The 21,845-nt window shown below is 37.8% G+C and overlaps 1 protein-coding gene across 1 annotated transcript in view; it reads left to right on the plus strand.

Annotated features, from left to right (window-relative positions):
- Positions 1–6,523, plus strand: part of LOC308191832 (uncharacterized protein) — a 563,294-nt gene extending 556,771 nt beyond the window's left edge. The window contains exon 25 of the mRNA XM_080584694.1: positions 5,224–6,523. Within this exon, the coding sequence (XP_080440820.1) occupies positions 5,224–5,242 (19 nt within the window). The 3' untranslated portion in view covers positions 5,243–6,523. The remainder of the gene's footprint in view (positions 1–5,223) is intronic.
- The last annotated feature ends 15,322 nt before the right edge of the window (positions 6,524–21,845 follow it).

Here is a 21,845-nt window from a genome sequence, read left to right on the forward strand (position 1 = left end):
TTCCTGTGCTTCAGTTTGTGCCCATTGCCTCTTGTCCTGTCACTGGGCAATGCTGAAAAGAGTCTGGCCCCATCTCCTTGACACTCTCCCTGCAGATGTTTAGAGACATTGATAAGATCCCCTCTTGGTCTTCTCTTCCCCAAGAGAAACAGGCCCAGTTCTCTCAGCCTCTCCTCATATGACAGATGCTTCAGTCCCCTAATCATCTTTGTAGCCCTCTGCTGGACTTGCTCCTGTAGCTCCATGTCCTTCTTATACTGTGGAGTCCAGAACTGGATACAATACACCAGGGCTGTGTAAAGGGGGAGGGTCACCTCCACGGACCTGCTGGCAACACTCTTCAGAATGAGCCCCAGGGTACTGTTGGCCTTCTTGGCCACAAGGGCCCATTGCTGACTCATGGTCGGCCTACTGTCCACCAGGAATCCCAGCTCCCTCTCCTCAGAGCTGCTTTCTAGCAGCTCAGCCCACAGCCTGTACTGGTGCTTGGGCTTATTCCTCCCTAGGCGCAGGACCCTGCACTTGCCCTTGTTGAGCTTCATGAGGTTCCTCTCGGCCCAACCCTCCAGCCAGTTAAGGTTCCTCTGAATGGCAGCACAGCCCTCTGGGGTATCAGCTTCCCAGTTCTGTGTCATCAGCAGACTTGCTGAGGGTGCACTCTGTTGCATCATCCAGGTCACCGATGAATAAGTTAAACAAGACTGGACCCAGTATTGACCCGTGGGGGACACTGGTAGCTACAGGACTTTGTAGCTAAACTTTGTATTTAAAAAGGGTTTCATTTGGTGGTAGACCAGAACATACAGCAGCAAAATCATGCCAAGTAGTCTGTTCCAGTGGGACTCTTGTGTGCTGCAGTTAAGCCTTGAAAAACCTGTTATTGATACTCAAATGTATTTAAAGTGGATTTTATTTTTAAACGAATATTAAGTCCATTTTTTTTCTGAAGGATCTTCTCTCCCTTATGATTACAGTGCAAGATGCAGTCTTCCATTCTTGTGAACATATGGTTTCTTTTAAAAAGGACGAGTGTTTTTTTTCTTTTTTTTTTTTTTTTCCCCTACTCTTCTTTTCTTCTCTCTTTTCTCTATGGATTTACTTTGTTGTAAATCTGAAAAAGTAGTTTTTTTTATGAAAGAGGAAAGGTAAAAGTAAGTGCCATCACTCTGAGTTTTAAAGAGTGAGATTATATGTATCACTTTGTAAGTACTGATGACAATTTCTGTTGTTGCAAACTTATGTGATCATGCTCTCAGAATAAAGAAGTTCTGGGAACTCAACATCCTTACTACTGTCTCTGGAGCCAAAACTGTAACACATCTGTGCATTCAATACTGAGAGGAGAAGTGTTATCAGTAGATGAGCCTTTTTTGTTATGTTTTGTTTTGCTTTCTGTGTGTTTTCCACCATTTGTAGGAATGGTATATTTTTCATTCCATGTTTTTTAAACAAGGAGAAAATGAGCACAAATAACTGCAAAAGTGTTACTGCCTATAGCATTTAGAATAAGTTTTCACATATTGGGATAGCATTTTTTCTTCTGTCCTGGGCATTCTGTCCTACTCAGGCTACGGAAAACAGTCAGAACAGAGCTGCAGATGTCTAGTTGGCATCACAAGATAGGCTGGCTCCACCATCCTTCACTCCCCCTCTATGCATCACTACAGATAGGTTTTTGAGGCATAGGTGGAAGAAAAATTGCTATTGCAATGCAGTATTTCCAGTAACTGACACAAGCTAGAATTCTTCATATTTCTCTGAAACAGATGACAACAGACCAAGAACAGTTTTGCTTAAATAGTTTCTTGATGAACCAATTCTCCCATTAGAGGATTTTGGTATGGAAGCACATAATATATGTCACATTTCTACTGATATGGCACTGTTTCTTTTATGTTCAGATAAAAATTATCTTTGTCCAGCATGTATGTACAATGTAAGTTCTTTGGAACATAAACCAATCTTTATCATCATCATGTTTGGAGTATACAAGTGAGGTTGTGAAAATCCTGCTCATTCTGAGTAGCCCTTACTCAGCATATGGACTTGTCAAGTTGTGAGTATGAACAAATTTCAGAGAATCTAGGGGTATATATTGCAAACTATCTATGTATAAGAAAACTGTTTGTTATAAACATTTGTGGTAATCCCATGCCTTAATGTGGTCCTGTAACAAGGAGCTGCCATGTGTCATAGCTGGTTTTTTGTAGTTTTCCCAGGAGACATTTAAGGTTGTGATGATTTAGTCTGAGACAACCTTGGTATTGCTTCAGCCTTGCCACACATTGACTAGTCCCTAGATAAACCCCAGCCAAAAAAGTTGGTATAAAGTTCCCTGTATTTCTGCATCAAATTTACCATGGTGGAGTCCAGAGAATGGCCCCAGTGTCTTTGGGAGACACTTCAAAATAGATTAAAATGGTACCCAAGGATTGTACTAGAATTTCAGTTCACACAGGTAGTTTCAGATTGCAAAAGACTGGTTGTAACTTGAGGAAAGGTTCAGTTCTTCTAGTGAAAAAGCAGTTTTCTGAATCATTTCTGGCAAAGAGAATAATGTGTCAATACTAAATGTTGTGGAGCTCTCTAAGTTCAAAGCTGATCATTTCAACAGGAAAGGTAAAAGTACTGTCACTAATAAAGCAAAATTCCCTTTGTATTTAGTAGAGTACCAAGAAGACTTTGTAGACCCCTTAATGCATAATATCATGCTATTTAAACCTTTTTTTTTTTTCTTGCTTCTCCTTTTTAAATTACGTTTGTATTCATTTTTAATTATTAGGTAGATACCATATTTTCTTCAAAGATACATTTCTGAGGCAATCAGTATCTCTTTATATAGTTTCTACAAATATTTTTTTTAATGAACTAAAATTTATACCATGGAATTGAAACTCTTAGTAAGGTTTGACACATCTGGGAGAAAATACATTCATCATAAGCTTGTCTAAATTTCCAGTTCACACAGTACTGACCACTTGTACGAAAATAATATTTTCACTTGTGAAAGCAAATTCTAATAATGGGAGATTTAATTATGGGAATTTCAGCTGGAAAATGTAAATATATATATATATGTATATGTAACAGATTAGTATCAAAGTGTAGCATTCTTACTAAAATAAGATTATTTTACAAAACACCTTCATGTTCTTGTCCTTGAATCATTCATTGCCTTGAATAAACTATGATGAAGAAGAAAAGATTAGCTTTTCAGCTGGTGCGAGCCAGAGGCCCTTCAATGAGTAAACTGATCTACTGAAAGTCATGTAAGCAGAAGATCTAGACCAGAGTCCTCAGCTGATGTAGCAGTTTTCACTAGGGTACAGACATTTTGATTATATGCTGCTGTTTTGTAGGATGACAGTTTACTGTGGTACTGCTGTCTGACTAGCATCAGTGACTGCTGCTCAAAGAAAAGAGTCAATGCTGTTCACAAGTGCACTTTGTGCCAGAATAAAACTAGATGTGCCATGATACTCCTCATTTTCTGGGTGGAAAGAGGACCCATTGAATATGAATTGCATCATTCTTAACATTTAAAAGGCTTCACTGATTTTACCTCTTCAGGATGCTTAATGGGGACCCTGCAGAGAATAAGAGAATGATGTAAAACTTGTATGTGAAAATTACTTGAACTGTTCTGTCATACGTTTACATTTACATTTATATTTACATTTGGATTTACATTTACATTCTCTTATGCAGAGAGCAGATATTCAAGGAGCTACCTCCAAAAGTTTAGAAGGATATTGAAAGAATAAAACACTCTAATATATACTGTCCAATGTGAAGGTTTAACCTCCAAAACTGTTAGTGCATCCCACAAAATAATTCAACATGACTTCAACAGCAAACCAAAAATGTAGGGTGATTTCCCCCTTCTTCCCTCCCAAAAAGCCAACATTACCACACAGATTAAATTAACCCAAAACCAAACTAATCCATCAGAAGAGGACAATAGTCCTTGCTTTCTTGGATCTGAGGCGTTTGGGAGTGATCCCCAGCCAAGGCACATAATAAGAGAATGGCAGCTGTGGGTCAGATCAGAAGTCCATATAGTCCAGTTTCCTATCTTAAACAGAAGCTTAGAGCAGGTACCTATATGAAGAGTATAAAAACTAAGTGAGCATATGGCGGCACTTCCTCAGAATACTCTACTCATCTCTGGCATCTCTGCGTTAATAGCCCTGTATAGATTTTACTCTGGAAATGTGTAAGACTGTAGTAACCACATCGCTGTGGGGTACGGACACCCCACAGCCTCTGTACCTATTGTGCAATCAATCACCTCCTTTTATTTGTTTGTACCACCTCCTGCTTCCTGCTGGCTTTGCTGATGTCCTGCAGTAGGAGAGACAGTGAACTTCTAGGTCTTATTAGAGCTTGTGTGCCACAAGTGATGGCACAGATTACCATCATAACTCCCTTTGGACATCTCTGTTTCAGGCTGTAGTATTGTAGCACATTTATTCATCCCTTATGTGGAAGCTGTCCCACACCCACAGCATTCTTGTTGCTTTTTTCTGAACTTTTTCCAGTTCTACTGTAACCTTTTGGAAAAGGCAGACCAGGACTACCTGCATTATTCAAGACGTTGGCACTCTGTGCATATATCCAGAGACACAACGATATTCCATGCTGTGCTCGCCCCTGCCCCCCTCTTTTTTCTTCCCCTTCCCCTTCCCCTTCCCCTTCCCCTTCCCCTTCCCCTTCCCCTTCCCCTTCCCCTTCCCCTTCCCCTTCCCCTTCCCCTTCCTTTCTTTTTTTTAATTATCTATACTGTTTGTTTTATTGATTCCCGTTCAGTAGAAGTGAAAGAAATAGGTGTGCTTACTGTAAGGTACAACAAGAGTAGGTTTAATTGATGTCTAATTCCTCCAACATCCTTGTTTCTCACTCTTTGACTTCAAATAATAATACTGTAACCTTTCTTTCTACTCAGAGGCAGTAGAGTGGGCTTACTGCATTTTCTCTGGAATGGAGAAATCTACAGAGAGCATATCAGGAGATGCTCTTGAGTCTGAACACAAGTACTAATTAAATTTTTTTTATTTTTTTTTCTGAAGACTGTTGGTCATATTTTTCTGCTTTCAGCAATGGCGGATGAAATGTCAGAAAAAAAAAAAAAGCTTGTTGCATTTGATACTGGATTTGCTGCATTCTGTGCCTCTTGGCACCAGCAATGGCATAATTATCATGTCTCATTTCTACATTTTGCAGGAGATCTATTTTACACTAGAAGTTGATTCAGAAGGCAAAGAAACTAGGCTACACCCGTTTTGTTCCTGGACTTTAAGCAGAGCAAGGGAGGTACCATGCTTGAATTCAGGTTTTGTGCTCTGGTAAGGTTCCTGGCATCGGTGAATGACAGGCCGGGGCACAGTGTTCTCTGTTTAGGAAAGTGTGGTGGAATTTCTCAGCCCAGACAGTCCTTTCCCTCTCCCACTTCTGAGCACTGCAATGCTTCTCATCTTTTGCTGGGAGCGGAAGCAATTGCACCTACATACGCTGAAGCTAGCCAGTCTTGCATCATGGCTGCTCCAAGTGGAAGCAGGAACATAAGGAGTACATCCACTCCTGCTTGACAGCCAACCCAATTATGCATGTAGAAGAAGCGTGGACAGTTTTAGAAAACTACTGGCAGCAGATGCTTGACTAGTGCAAAGCATCTTCAGCAGTCCTGTGATGATCTACACCAGACAAGAATCTGATCCCTGTTATGCATTTAGGACTTCAGATTGTTTTCTGCACTGAAAACTGCCAAGCTTCCCCTATTGATAATTTAAAAAGAATCTTAATCCTCTCAGAGCCTGCCTTTTTCAAGCTTTGTAATAACACATGCTGATTGTTCTATTCAATTGATAAAAACTAATCATCAGATGTAACACACAGCAACTGACAGAAGCAAGGAGTTGTTATATTGCTAATCTCTCTCAAAAAAAAAGAATATACACAATTAGCCAAGCCACAGCGCTTTGGAAATGTAACAACTTTACCAATAAGTAATGTCATTGAAATCTTGATATAGTATGGACTCTGAGAAAAAAGACTAGCTTTCTAAGCTGCTCAAACATGTTGCTGCTGTTTTGTGTATGCTTGCATTAAGAGTAAGGGGCGCAAGCACTTTCTTTGGTACTTCTTTGTAAGAAACACTTATGAAGTGTCTGCACCTCTAATGTCATCAGCTTATGTTAACTGACAGTATTTTTTACTTAAAAAAAAAAAAAGAGAGAGAGGGAAAAAATACATTAATTAATTTAATCAGATCACACTCTTGAAAAGATTTATTTAAGTGTTTTATACAGACTGTTTTTACTTGAGATATTTGTAGGATGACTATCTTTAATTTGGGGTGTTTATAGCTGTTCCTCTGAACGTCCTTTTTGTTGACATTTTCAGTGCTGCTTTTCTGAAGTAGTAGTGTCGGAAAACCATGAATGAAGCCTTATGCAGTGACATTTCTTTGCAACAGTAGTAGGAAGAGTATCATGATAACATTAATTCTAAGCTGAAAATTAAGATTCACCTAGGCAGTATTTTCCACCTTTTTGTTGTTTTGCCACAATGGTTGTCACGCATACTCCTGACAAGTTGGTAGGTTTTGAAGGTTTTCACCAAACAACTTTGATTTTATTTTTAAAGTAGATTTCACTATTTTAAATACATACATTTATGTCTGGCTCATTCAGGAAAGAAATAACACCACTCAACTTCATGGAATGCTCAGTGATTACATACTCTGAGCTTATGGTTCATAGCAAATAGATGACCTACATATATAAGAAACATTCTCAAGAGTCCTGTAAGTAATGAAATAGAGGCACTATACATGTTCTTTATGTTCTTTATAGAGAAAAATAGGTAAAATCTGATAACAGAAATCATTTACATTTCTGTTCACAAAGATACTTACACTAGAAAGAAAATCAATTTGTAAGATAGTTATAGTAAAATATTATTCTAAACCACCTATTTGTTTATAGTCTCAATGGTAGTTTTAAATAAGAGTCTTTTCTAGGGAGCTTGAAGGTTTTTTATTACAAAAGAAAAGCGTAAAATCTCTGTAAAAAGGAAGGGACGAGACATCAAGGAGATGTTTTAATATCTACCAGAACCACTAGAAAATGTGTCATTTGCATTCAGAGGGTGTGAAGCATTTGTGGCTTATGGCTGAGAGAGAGTTGGAGGATGCACGATCATGGACCGGCAGATGTAAACAGGCTGAAGATGATAGCTGCTTTAAAAATAACAACACTGAAGACAGCTCAAACAGGGAAATGGAAAAACATGGAATGTGTTTTCTAACTAGGCTGAAAGAAAACAGGAGGTACTCCTTCCCCAGATATGATTCCTGAATATTAGGATTCAATGTCTGTTGAGGTTAAGGTCTAATACTGTCATAGAGTTAAAGGTAGTTGAACAGGAGCAGATATTGTAATACTGAAGTATTTCAACTGTCTTGATGTAGAAGATGTAACTGCAAATTACAGATCTTATTTTAATCTGTTGTTGTACAAATGCTAATTCAAGCTCCAGAATCCCACATATTATGCCATTATTACTGCTGTTCTTAAAGTCTGCAGATCTCCGTTTCCAAACACCCCTCGGCATGGCATTGTTTCAACACTTTCTCTTCCACTGAAGCTCTAAAGAACAGAAAAACTCTAAACATCAAAAATATCCATGAACACTTGAGGAAAAGGCCTGACCCTCTATAAACATGGCAATATCATATGCCCATAATGCAAATATACATAGCTTCATGTATGGGCTGTTTTAGCCATCATATTGAGACAATTTAGGAAAATGCAATACCAAAGAGAAGAACCCAGCTTCCTTTAGGAGGAGGAAATGGTATGGGGAGCACAGGAGTTAAGAGTTTCTGAGCTAAATAGATGCTGGAAGGGCAAAGGTTTTCTTCTCCACTGTCTGAGTTTTGCTAAAGTGTACTAAATAAAATATGCCAGAGGAAACATCATTTGTTTTATACGGTAAATTGCAATATCTTTCTCAAACTGACTTTTGCAAGCTTGCAGGAGGTGTAGACTGCCCTAGCCTGTGGGATTGCCAAATGCAGCTTTCACTGCAGATTGCCCAAAGGTTTTGTCAGCACGACCAATTTATTTGGATTTGTCATTTTCATAAAAGCCGTGTGTCTTGAGACTGTCAGATTCACTTGAGTCTACTTCAAATAGTAGTTAAGATTAAAATGAGAGATAAGCTCTTGACTACAAAGCTGAAAAGGCTTTTGGAAAAGGGAGACATAAAGTAGGAAAATATAAGGTTAAAATAAATTTGAAAGCAATCTTTTCACCAAACTTTTATATAAGATTGAGACTTGTCTTAGATGCTTTAGCTCAAGGCTGAATCCACAAAGCCCCAGTTAGAGACTGTCTTTGAGAACAGGCATGTGAAATGACTTTGGGAAGGTAGCAGCTTAGTCCTGCTTGCCCTGGGCATTCTTTGACTCGACATTTCCTCATTTTCTTTGGTCTCAAACAGGTCTCTCAGGCTCACTTCCTTCCTGTCTGGTTTATCCAAAAGAAAATGGCTTTGATAATGCATTTCTACTAATATTTGCCATTTTTTTGCTAATTTCCTGGAGCGTTCATTTCTTCTGTCCTGGGGAGCTTTCTCTAAATGTGCATTCCCATTTCAGTCCTCACTTAGCACATTTCTTCTGGTTGAAAGGATTTTAGTTGTCACTTAACATATTTCTGCTAGTGGAAAGACTTCTTTCTTTTAACAGGTTTCTACTTCTGCTGAGCTGACAGCGCCCCATATATATCATAAGAAGTCTTCATTTTGCTGTCAATAACTCCTATTAAAATCCTAACCTTTGAGTTTTCATGGAGATCATGCATCATATGATAGCAGCTGTAGTGTTCAGACAGCTGTTTATTTTCACTGGTGTTACCTGTTCTCGGATCTGGGGACCCTGCTATGACAAAATGGCTAGTGTTGAGAAAAGTTCGTGCCACTGGTGGGATTCTGTACAGAAGCAGATGTATTCACACCCAGGCAGGCACAGATATAATGTCTAGTATAGAAGATGTGTGATTCGTATGAAGGGGAAGTGGGGTTGCACGTATTTCTACACATTTGTACACATGAAGCTTCCACAGAGGGTGGACATTTATCCTTACTTCCATGCTGAACCCAATGTGATAATTCCCTCACTATGACTTTGGCAGGGGAAAAGGCATTTACCCCACTGTGTTTCAGCAGGTTCTAATCTGTCCACAGACCAAGATGCTATGTAGAAACTACATGGCCTGACTCTGCAATGTAAGTGTAAATCAGTTTTATCTCCAGTGAAATCAGTGGGATTTTGGCACTGTAAAGGTGAGGTATGTGTCAGGAAAACCAGAACCACAAGATGAATGACTGGAGTTGCCACCAAGCTGTAGAATCTCTTGGCATAGCTAATCTATAAAATGCAGAGACTGTGTGCAATACTTTCAAAATCAGAATAGTGAAATAGTGAGAAAAGAGAGATTTAGATGAGACATCAGTAAAATAGAAAAGCTGAAGGCCTTGTTTAAAGTGGGAAAACAAAAATCTTTCTAAACCATCTAAGAATCAATGATTGCTCTGACAGAAAGCAAGAATGGGTCTTTACCTCACCATCTCATTTATTTTAAAGCCTGGGAGGAAAGAATAGCTTTAATTTCCAAACACTACTGGAATATTTTTTTCACTTTTCTGTGAAATTATATTAAAGTTAATTGCCATTCTGTAGCCTCTGAATTCCTTTAATACAGCCTTTGCATTCAGTTCGTAAAATTTCCTTCTAAGGGGAAATAGAAAAGCACAATCCCAGAAGGATGTATCTACAGCCTTTCTGAGTTTCTTATGGCATCACCTGTCTTTGGAGCTGCTTGATTTTTTTTTATTTTTATTTTTTGGAGGTTGAGGAGAGCAGTCACACAATATAATATGCTGTGATATATTTAAAGAGCCTCAGAAGATTCAGATGTGAAGTAAAGTTATCAAACAATTTAGCAGTGAGATATTTATTTTATTTTTTCAGAGTACAACCTCAGTGCCTCAATTTATCAAACACTTATTCTGTGTAGGCCATTGTCGTATGAATTTTACATGTTATCTTATGATGCATTTCAAATATATTTTATTGTGATCCTGTAAGTTCTGATTCAGTTGTGTCTAGGCATGCAGCCACTCTAAGTAGTTGGAAGCTTCTACAAACAATTCTCCTGTTCAAAAAAGCCACCTCACTGCAGAACTCAGACCTAAATTTCTGTGAGCAGCACATGCTTGTTTTAGTTGTGTGAGTTTTGATTTTTGGTTTGCAGGTGCATCAATGTGATGACTTCCAAGTCAAAAAGAATTGTTTATATTTGTTTTCATATAACTGCCCCTCTCTCCCTTTTTATTTGAAGGCACAATCCAAGTTAGAAAGGAACAGCCAGCAGGGAAATGCTGTATTTTTCATTGGGGTGATACATATAGAAAGTGAGAGACTGCTGAGTCAGGCACAGTTTGCTGTTTGTCACCGCCTAAAGCCATTAACATTATGAGATTATACAAGGAACCTGCTGAAAGATCAAAAGATCTTGCTTGAAACCCTGGAGAGTGATATTGAAGGCAGATTTGTAGCATGTAGCCTGCATAAAAACAAGGACTATTTCTTTCTCAGAGCTTTTATAGTTTGACTAACAAACCCAGGAAGGCATCATGATTTTCCATGGCTTGTCTCAAGCCTTTCAAGTCGTCCAACATGATCTTTGAAACATTTGATAGGGATGAGGGGGGAATTATTTCTGATATTGTTTCACAGAGGTACGGTGACAGGGCTCAACCAACACTGCAGCTTTAGCTTTAACATGCGTTGTTCCTGATGCACTCAATAGTGCTGACTTAAGTGCTAGAGTTGTCTCTATAATGCAGGAGGGAAGATGGATGCATAAAAAGCTAGTGCTTTAAAAGCTCAGATTAACCAGCAGAAAGTGCTAGAGTGGGGAATATAGCTGAAACCCTGATCCTCTCAGGAGTAAAGTTAACAAACTGTATGCCGCAGGGTACCATCCGTCTCCAGTCTGATTTCCTCCTTCTGGTATGAGAAAGGGTGGAGGAAAATGCCTAATGAAACCATGCTGCAAAAGTCAGCAGTGATAATAAAACCCTCTACTCACTTTGTCTAAAGTTAGAGCATCTGCTGCCATTTTGCATCTGGGTGCTGTAACTGCTTGCTGTTCTGCAGTGGCAGGTGTCTGAGTGACAGACTTGAAGCTTTCCCTTTGCTTTCACTTTAAGTAATTAATAATTAATAGGGCAGGAGGAGAAAAAAAAAATACAACTTCAGCCTAATGACGAGGAGGTCTCTCTGGGAGAACTGTGAAGTGGGTTCATGTCCCTGCTTTAGTATGTACTGAACATTATGTGTTCATCGAAAAAAGCTCTTCTAGGTCAGCTCCTCCCTAGGTGACTGAGGTCACCAGGATGCAGCAAAAACTGCTCGTGTTTGTCTACACTTTCTCTTCATACCCCATTTCTCATGAAAAGTAGAATAGTTTATAGTATAGATTATGAAAGTGCTACCCTGGAATATTACATAGCCTGGTAATCTGAGTCCTTTCTTTTTGGGCCATGGGAGATGCAGGTTCAAAAACCTTCAAAAAGAGGATTGAGTCAAATATTTGCTCTTGTATCCTGCGTGCATGTCAGTTAAAGGAGAAATCACTTAGAATCATAGAATGGCTTGGGTTGGAAGGGGCATTAAAAATCATCTAATTGTCAACCCCCCCTGCCATGGGCAGGGACTCCACCCACTAGACCAGGTTGCCCAGGGCCTCACCCAAACCAGTCTTGAACACCTCCAGGGATGGGGCATTCACAACCTCTCTGGGAAACCTGTTCCAGTGCCTCACCACCCCCTGGGTGAAGAATTTCCTCCTAACATCTAATCTAAATTTCTCCTCTTTTAGTTTAAAACCATTCCCCCTTGTCCTGTCATTATCTGACTGAGCAAAAAGTTGATCTCCATCTTTTTTATAAGCCCCCTTTAAGTATAGAAAAGCTGCAATGAGGTCACCCTATTTTTTGTTTGCAACCTGAATGATTAGCCATGCTCTTGTGAAATCCTGCATTCTAATGGAAAAAGGGAAAACTGCAAGAACTAGACATAACAGTTCAATCAGAAGCAGCCCAGCTGAAATTCTAGTCTTTATTGTTAAAGTCATAATTGGTCTTTCTAAGATTATTGCTAAGTAAACTACTTTGTGACTAGCCTAACCCAAATGGACGGTGTTTCAGATATCTGTAATAACATAAGTAAAAAGATGCAAAAATAAATCTGCCCTATTCTGAGACCTGACTCTCTCAAAAAAACTTAAAAACTTTTGTCCATTAAAGTTATAAAACTTTTCAATCATTACACCCAAATTGAATTGGTATATAAATATTAAAAAATAAATAAAAAAATAAAAAAATGCCTGCTATTGAAATGTTGTTTTATGTCTTGTTTTTCTGCAAAACAGCTGCCTCAGGTAGAGGACTGGAAATAAACTTGCTGTTGGCCTGTTTTGACCATGTCCTTCTTAATGCAGTTGCCAAAAGCAATCACAACAACCATGGATGTAGCCCTGGGAGGTCTCTTCAGTAGAAAGCGATTTCCTGGTGGTGATGAGTCAAGGCTTTTATTCTACTGTGTGTATTTTTGCTGTGGAGGCAATTCAGAGAAGAAAAGGGTCACAGCTGAAGCACCTACAACAGTCCCTGTTGTTGTAGCAGGCTATCAGAGCAGTGGGTGTTCAGGTGTAAGTCTGAGCAACTTTTTAGTGTCCTGTGACTTGTGCCAGGGATTGGGCCAGTTACAAGCTGGCCCCAGAAGGTAAACACTGTAGAGGTGGCTCAATTCCTCTGAGTCTGGCACAATGCCATGACTGCTGGGTTTGAGAGCATTTCTAGCATTCAATAGCAATTTTCTAGTGCTGTGAATATGACACCGTCTTACCTTGCAAATTCTTCTGTCAGCAAGAAGTTGTCCCAGCTCAGACTAAAATGTTTTCTCATTTCAGGAAGAGATTGTGCATGCGTTTGTAAGAGTAATTTATGTCAAATACTTTCAAAAGGCTTTGGGGTCTCTATATACTCGAATCTGAACCATTGGATTTTAAACTGGCAGGGGTCTCAATGGATACAAACGTGCATTGAGAGAAGTGATGTGATTTGAAGATGTTAAATGAGAAAACAGGAATATGTGGCTATCCCCTAGAAAAATAAAGCATGAATATCCTGAGACAAGTCTTCCTGGCAACACAACAGGAATAAAAAAAAAAAACAAAAACAAACAAAAAAACACACTCCAACACCAACCTCTGCCCCAGAAAAACAATAGCAAAACCCACCAAAATCTAGGAAGAAAAATGCACTGTAAGTTAAAGAAAATTTTCAGATAAAAAGTGATTTTTCAAAGCTAACTAAAGAGTTATTTACAGGTTCTTGCAGTCTTTGTGCTCCTCCAGGAACACAGAGGTTTAGTTCATTTCAGTCACTCATTTCAAATATATTGCTTTAGTTTGCAAGTTGGCACATTACAGCTAAAATCAGAGAATGTGTTTTAAGGAGATTTTTGGCTGGAACAGAGATTAGAAGGCTTTTTCTAACTTTTTTTTTTTTTTAAACACATATGATTCTTCCACACTTGTATTTTAGCACATTATTTAACCAATATATTCTTGACTGAGTGCTTGTATAATGCAGGAGATATTCCAGGAAGTGGCACTGAATATATGATGGAAATAGCTGTATTTCAATTCCCTTGCTTATATCTGATAGTGTTTACTTAATTCTGCCTCTCCTGTTGCAGAAAGTCTTCCTTTTCCTTCAAGATCCAGCCAGGAACTTTCTGAGAAAAATATGATGGTCCCCTTTCCAGGTATTATATCATCTCATGTTCTTTGTGTGACATATATTCTCAAAACTTTGAAGTATCAAAAAGCCAGTCCTCTCCCCTTTTACATATGAACAATTGAGGCAAAAGTGCAAACCAAGAGGTAGTGTCTGCAGATCCAGATTCCCAGGTTGGAAACCACCTTTTTTGTTTGTTTGTTTGGTTTGTTTGTTTGTTTCAAGAATGGAAAAGAGAGATGCTTGAAATTACCTTAGCATATTGATATCACTTTTCCAATAGAAGCTTTTTTCCTAGAAGCCAGTCTTATGGGAAAGAAAAACAAAACAAAACAAAACAAACAACAAACAAAAAAAACCACACACACACAAAAAAAAAAAAAAAAGAAAAAACAAACGAACAGCCATAGAATATCCCAGTCTCTTTTAAATGTAATAGAATCAGTTGCTGGACTGGTCTTATATGTATTGTTTAGTGCAAAGAAATGTGCTTATTAGTGCTTATTAGATTGTTAAGTGCTTTTCTTTGGTCATTTTCATCCATATGGAATTATCTAGGGTAAAGAGAAATAGATATTAATGGTCTGTGAGAAGTGCTGTTATTCCGTTACTGAATGTCAATTCTTGCTGGTTCCTATTCATTTCTCCTGCATGTATAAAGCTGTGAGGTAGCATTTTCTGTATACTATATTTTCACAGCTGATCCCTTTTAACATACAGTTCTCGGTTTTCTTTCAAATACAGAATAAATGTCAATTAGTCCCTCATCTATTTTGTGACTGATTCTTGAATCTCAAGAGTGTAAAATCCAAGTAGCTCTGCGTGTTATGCTCATCTAAAAATGGAGATTCAGGTCTATTATATTTATCTGCTCTATGACAAACTTAGAATCTGATGAAAGGGTCTGTGTTAGACTAGAGCTCAGTAAGTGCAGAAGAGCAGGGGGGATTGAACACATTTGTCACAATTACCTTTGTTGTGTCTCTTCCAGTAAATAGAGTTCTTTTCACTCACATTCCTGCTGGTTTCCCAGTGTCCACTTTCATTTTGAGATAAAAAGAATCCGATTTGATTTTCTTTCTCAGATCTACATATTGATACTGCTCTGCCCTTATCGTATTCTTACCAGCTCATTCTTTCTAACACGCTCTTACAAAATTTCTCATAAATGTTTAATTCCTAACAATAGACTACCGGAATAATTGTCATGGTACAGAAATGTTCTGCTGACCAACTTACCAGAGTAAAAATGCTAATATGACCCTTGGGTCAGTCATGCAGCCATCTTTAATGTAAATTTAATACAGTGATTCCCTTGGAGATGGAAGATGGCAGGCTTACCAGAGCTACACTGAATTAAGGTATCAGTATTTAGCAGACCCTGGTTACTAGGCTACTGTTCACCTCTGAGACCAGGAAAGATCACAGAAATGCACTTTCATGTTATCTGTCACATATACAACTGGCTACATTATAAAAAGAAGGCATTTTACAGATTTGACGAGAGGCTTAAAAATAAAGGAATGGCTGGGAGGAGGAAGGGGGAAAGGCAGAACACATGGGGTTCCAGTGTCCCATTCTGTTTTCCTTTTTACTTTTTTTCTTTTTTTTTTTCCTAGAAAAAAGAATCCCCAAAACCCAATCCATACACTCAATATCAAATAAAACATCATATTTTTCATAAACTGAATAGATGCCTTGGAAAGCAGCCAACGGGGGAATTTTCCACTTGTGCTTCCTTTACAGCCTCTTTCAAACCTACTGTTAAGCAGCAGGGGCACATATGCACTTCACTCCCTTTTCTATTATGCAGCTATGACACATTAAGCTACTTGAAATGGTATTCATATTTTATGAGTTCTCCTAACTTTGGTTCTTTTTTTATAACATACTCTGACTCCCCCCCCCCCCCCCCATTCTGTATATCCAGATTTAGTAAAGAAAGAGACCAAAAGTAGATGAAGAATAAAAAAGAACCAAATCCTCAAACTCCACTGTGAATTTAATCATACCTTTCAGGTGCAGTGTATGTTTTCATTCAGTGTTAAAGAACTCACCTGATCATTATTATCTCTTTTTGTACAGAGTTTGTCATGGCATCCTCTGTGGGTCATATCTGAGTTGCTTATATTTAATACATCATCTTTAGTTTGAAGAATAGCATATTCTATTCCCTTAAGCATGATATTTAATCTATGGCTGTGATCTGATAAAATGCCCAGCTTCCTGCACAAGAAAGTACTGAAGTATCTATGCAAACCTGTGCTGATTTGCAAATGCAATTTTATAGATTTGTCAAAGACTTTAGAAAATACTTTTTATATATTGGTCGCCTTGTTTATATAAAATCAGGAAATCTCTTTTGTGGTATCGAGGAAAACATTGATTAATTGATATTGACAGTACTATCTCATCATGTTGAAGGCAGTTTTTAAATGTCAAAAGAAGCTGAATTTACTACCACCACTCCACTAACCTGAGCAGCTGGTCAAAATTAAAGACCTTGCAAGAACACTGAGTAGGTGGTAACACAAGCATTCACTAGTTTTGGTGCAATCTCAATGTGTTTGTTTTGTAAATAAGTCCTGTTTTTCAGAATACAAGGGAAAGCCATCAGGTGTCTTTCCTATTCTGAAATACCAGGTTTGCTACTCCTGTAAGATCTGTCCTTAAGAAGCCTTTCTCTCTCCTGCCTCCTACTTCCATCATATATTTAGACTAGTTTCTTAGCCCATGCTTCAACAAGAAGGAAAACATTTATCCCCAGCCCACACAGGTGAGCCCTGCCATGATCTAAAGCCTATAGCAGTGGCCAGTAAGTCCCAGACAGAAGTTCAGAAGGTTTATTTATTTATTTATTTATTTATTTATTTATTTTTATGCTGAACAATAGCAATAGCTCCCAGCACAGGTGCCTTGTACGTGCAGGTAGTCAAAAGCATTGTTAAAATCAACAGATACATGAAACAATGTCTTGATACATGCATGAACACTAGCAAATGATTGAGATTTTACTGGCTCTTTGTCAAGACTGTGTTTTAGGGGAAGGGGGAGTGAGTAGGAGATACTTTCTTTGCTCTGTTAACAGGCTTTTGATGTTTGCATTAGTTGGAAGCCTTGCATGCCAAGAGAAAACCCATCCTCTCAAAGCTGGGGAAAGAAACTACAAGTTCAATAATCTCAGTCCTTCCTATCTACAGGACACTAAAAAAGCAAAAATCATGAAACATCTCTTATCTTTTAATGGATAAAGGATCAGTTACATTGTATTTGCCAAGCAGCAAAAGTGTATGCTGGGCAGATGGCACAGCATGTTCACACCCTCCATGGCGGAGGGCTGCTGTTTTGGGGGAAGATAACATGACAGAGCTGTGATGGCAGCACTACTGAGCGCTTCTTATGTGTTCTCTCAATATTAAGCACATGCATAAACCCAGAAGCTGTGACTCACTCTCTGATGTTTTCCTAGAAATAAAAGATTAAAAGGGATAGTAGGAAAAATTCTTTCCTCACTAAAGAAATACCAACCTAAAAACACCATTTTTATTTTATTTTTTTTTTGGTAAGGCCTTTGTTTCACTTTCCTTCCTAGATACAGTAATTCCCATCAAAAGACTTTAAGAAGATTTGAATAGAAAAAGATTAAACATGCATATTAATCTCATGGGCCTACCATAGGCTTTGAACAACATTGTACAGTTGGCCTCTAGGTACAATTTGAATTTCTTTGGAAGGCCATATTTGAAAAAACAGTGCTCTTCCAGTATAGCCAACCAAAGATATTCCCTTGGGTTCCCTTGCTCTAAATGTTATTCCTTATTGATGGGCACCTCTCAGAACCCTTTGGATCTGCAAGAATACGCTGTTAACATTTTCTCACTTTGAACACAAAAAAATGCTTGGTGCAAGAAGGTAGAGAATTAAGGCCTCCAGCTTACTGAAACAAAAAGAAACCTAGCTTCACTCTGAGCCAGATTTTGACCTTGTACAGGTATCATTAGACCTGTTGGTTTAATTAAAATTTACCTGTTTGTTTCTCAGCTTTGAGTACCAGCTTTCAGTTTAGTGTTCTTAAACTCTGAATTTTATGTAGTTGTGAGGATGGAGTTTGAAAGCTATTAACTCATTTAGGTGTAAAAGTTCATAACCTCTTACAGCAATACTTTTTTTTTTTTTTTTTAAATCATTGCCAGACAGGTATGTCTGTACATAGCAAGCAGACTTGAATATGACTTTGAAGGATTTGAGGAGGATACTTCAAAAAATAAGTTAAAAAGAATAAGTAATAATTTTAAAGTGCACTTGTGCCTGTGGTGTTTTATTTTTCTTGCTACTGACTTTTATAGATTCACTAGTTCAATATCTCTTGATTAATAGAAAGGTCAGGAAAATTTTTATTTCAATATAATGTATAGAGTGTACCTATCCAGTACATACACGAACAGACAAAACCAAAGGAATAGCTAGGCATTATGGCAGAGTACAAAAAACACAAAGCCGTGACCTCTACATTAGAATACATCACAACAGAATACAGTGAGAACATCTTTAACTTATCAAAGTGGAAACTCTGGCAAATAATCACATTTGCATATATGTGTGTGTAATTTCACAAATAGCAGGTGACCTTTCAGATGATCCTATACTAATTTACAAGGTTTTCTCTACATAGCAGCATCTTCTGTCGTATGGATGACTAGAATTTACTGAGAATAAATATTGAAGCAAAGTTTCAAATGACAAGCTTTCTAGTCAGTGTAATTCTAGGGATATTGCTTTGAAATCATTTGAATTTCTCCTAGCTTTCACCAATATAGCTAAGAACAGAACTTGACACTTTCCTGTTTTTGCTAGTAAATATAAAATGTCAAGTAGCAATTCAAAAAACATCTAATTCTGTAGGAACTTCAGTATTCTGCAGATGGCTCTTTTATTTTCAGTGAATTTTTGCCAGGTTTTAGCCAGAGATGTTGAAGGAGACTACAGAAAAACAGACGGGAATATGCATCTGAGCTACTGGCCTCTTAATATGAGATCAAGCTTCTTTAAAGTCACTCTAATTTGTGAGCTGAGATCAAACACTTTTCTAAAGATAATGAGTGTAGTAAAATTATGAAAAATGCTTTGATTGCTCAGTGGTGCAAGGTTGTTGTTGTTGTTGTTTTTCCTAAAAGAAAACGATCATGTAGAGATACTATATAAATATCTTGATTAACCATTTAGCCTCTGCATTTTAAAGTCAAGATGATCTACAAGGATATTTGATTTTTGGGCCAGCTAAAATGATCGTGTGTAATTGCCGTATTTTACATTTGAATTTCAATTAACATTTACTAAAAGATGTGTGTATATGAATATATATTTTTTAACTTCCAAGCATTTCTTCAAAATCAAGCTTTTTATTTATTTATTTTTCTTGCCTACATATCACCAGAAATAACATCTGAATTAAAGTGACTGTGTGTGAAGTAAATTGGCCTGAATTCTATCATGCACAATCTTGGAATTTTTTCCATATCCCTGCAGACTCTGGTATATGCTGGAAGGAAGAGCTAAAAGCAGAAATAACAGAGGTATGGCTCAGAGCCTGCCTGTAAGAGTGGAAAAGTATTGGATAAAATTGTGCCATGTTTACATCTAAGGTTATTTTGCTGAGAAGTAGAATTGCTTAATTTAAAAAAAAATTATAATCTTGCATGCAATATTTGACTTTTAAAACTATCTTGTTAAGTGAGAAATATAGCTTAAACAATTTTAGGAAGGAGTCTTTTTTGTTAAGTGCAAGCAGACTCCATGAAATATTTCTGTGAGTTTAATATGAGATTTAAATAATTTTAGAAAGTACACAGGTTCGAAAGCTATGTTATACAAGACAATTATAGAGCTCATTAATACAGATAGGATTGGTCTCCAGCTGCAAAACTGAAGCCTGAGGCTTTGTTTCAAATAACCTTAAATGTAGATTTAAGTTGGCAGTAAAAAATCTTCTTTGGTGAGGATGGGAGGAACAGTGGTGTTTTGGAAAGAGGTTATGTATAACAACATAGCAGGAATTCTGTTTTGGCATCCACACTGTACTATCCTGAACTAAATGCTTTCCACTTGTAATGTCTTTCTACATGCCCAAGAGTCCCTTGTATATTGCCACCTTTTTGCACAGATAGTAATTATAATTAATAGAAAATTAAATCAAGAGAAAAAGAAAAAAATACTATAGCATCATTTATAAATTACCTGTTTTTATTCTCATTTGCTTCTCCTCTTAACTCCCTTCAATGTAGATAGCTTGTAGAAGGGAGCCTTTAGGGTTTAAAAAACCTAACTAAACAAGAGGGCTAAAAGATCTAGGATAGTATTGTTAAAGCATTTCCTTTATTAATAATTAAAATAAATAAATAAATAAATAAATAAATAAATAAAAATCCCAAGGTATGGCAAATATGAAAACATGGAGTGGGGTGAGGAGAAGGAAGTTTGCTGAGAAGAGCACTGTTTTGTTACAATAAGACTGAATATGTGAGTTACCTTGTATAAAGTCAGGTTGACAATGTCTATGGTACTCTGCAGAAATAATCAGATTTAAAATAGAAAACTGATTCATCAAAGGAGATACCAAGAGAGGGCACAGAGAGACAAACAGGTGAGGAGTTGGGAGATGAAGACTGAAAAAGCTTTGAAGGATATATTTTTGAGGACAGCTCAAACAACACTGTTGAAAGCTAACACAGAGTTCAAGTAAGATGAACATGGAAGCAAGGGACCTTCATTCTGAGAGAATATTGCTTGAAAGAAAGCTGTTGGTAAACAGCAGGTGCGTTCAGCGGGGATTTCTGAGGTCTAGCTGAGTCATTCAAATGTTCCAACAGAAATAGTCAAAGACTGAACACTTGTCTCTTGCAAATAGTACATAAATTCTTCTTGCTGGGTAGCTAGTGTGGTAGGTATATTGAGTTTATGTGGCAACGGTTTAGTACTGGGGGCACTGGAGGGGTGGCCTCTGTGAAAAGAGTTCCGCACCTGCCCCATGTCAGATCAGAGCCAGCTCAGCTGGCTACAAAAGGGACCCACTGCTGGCCAGAGCTCAGCCAGTGAGTGACACTTATTTCCCTGCTTTACTACTGATGCCTCTTACCCTTTGTCTTACTAAAAAAGTCTTATACATGCTTACCTACCAAGCAAGACCTAAAAAAATAAATCAACTTGCCATATAAAATTAAACCAGATCAATTACTTTCTGAGTTTAGTTTGGTATCATATCAGCTTCCTGTTGTGCTAAAAATATGTCATTTGTATTCAGTTCACACACTCTTTCCTTGTGTACCTCGTGTAAGTGTGTCTGTGTACAAAAGCCCTTTCCTTTTTCCTGGCTCAGGTGGTGAGACAGGCCCTTGCTGCCAGGCCCTGCCCTGACTCACCCAAGGAGCTGCCTAGATACCACCACGTCCCGACCACTCAAAGTTCAGAATAGTACTTAGGGTTGTGATTAAACCCATCTCTTTTAAAGTGGGCATTCATACATATGTTTTCTCCTTAGTGAAGGTGCTTACCTGAGGAAGGACCAGAATTCTTGCTTTCTGCCCCAAATCCGTCCTCACATCAACTTCCAATTGGAATGGAGAATCTCAGCACTCATCATTATTGGTACTCAGATGCATTTCCTAATGTCTTAACACAATCTACCAACATTTTAGAATTATGACAGGTTGCTAAACACTAACAAGATACAGTTTAAAGAAATATGCTTGCTCTTTATATTTTGTCAGTTTGACTTAAAAAGGAGTTGGATTTCCAGCTTCATACTTTTAATATATTTGTACCTCAGCTTTAAAAACACAGTGGTTAGACTAAAATGCTGAGAGTTAGTTATACTGTAAATGTTGGATATTAAGGATATGTTATTGTTATGGGTTTATTTCAAACTGGTAACAAAATAATATCTTTTAGAGAGTCTTTGATCATAAAACAGGAAA

The sequence above is a fragment of the Anser brachyrhynchus genome (assembly GCF_964034855.1).
Source record: "Anser brachyrhynchus genome assembly, chromosome: 3".
Lineage (NCBI taxonomy): Eukaryota > Metazoa > Chordata > Aves > Anseriformes > Anatidae > Anser > Anser brachyrhynchus.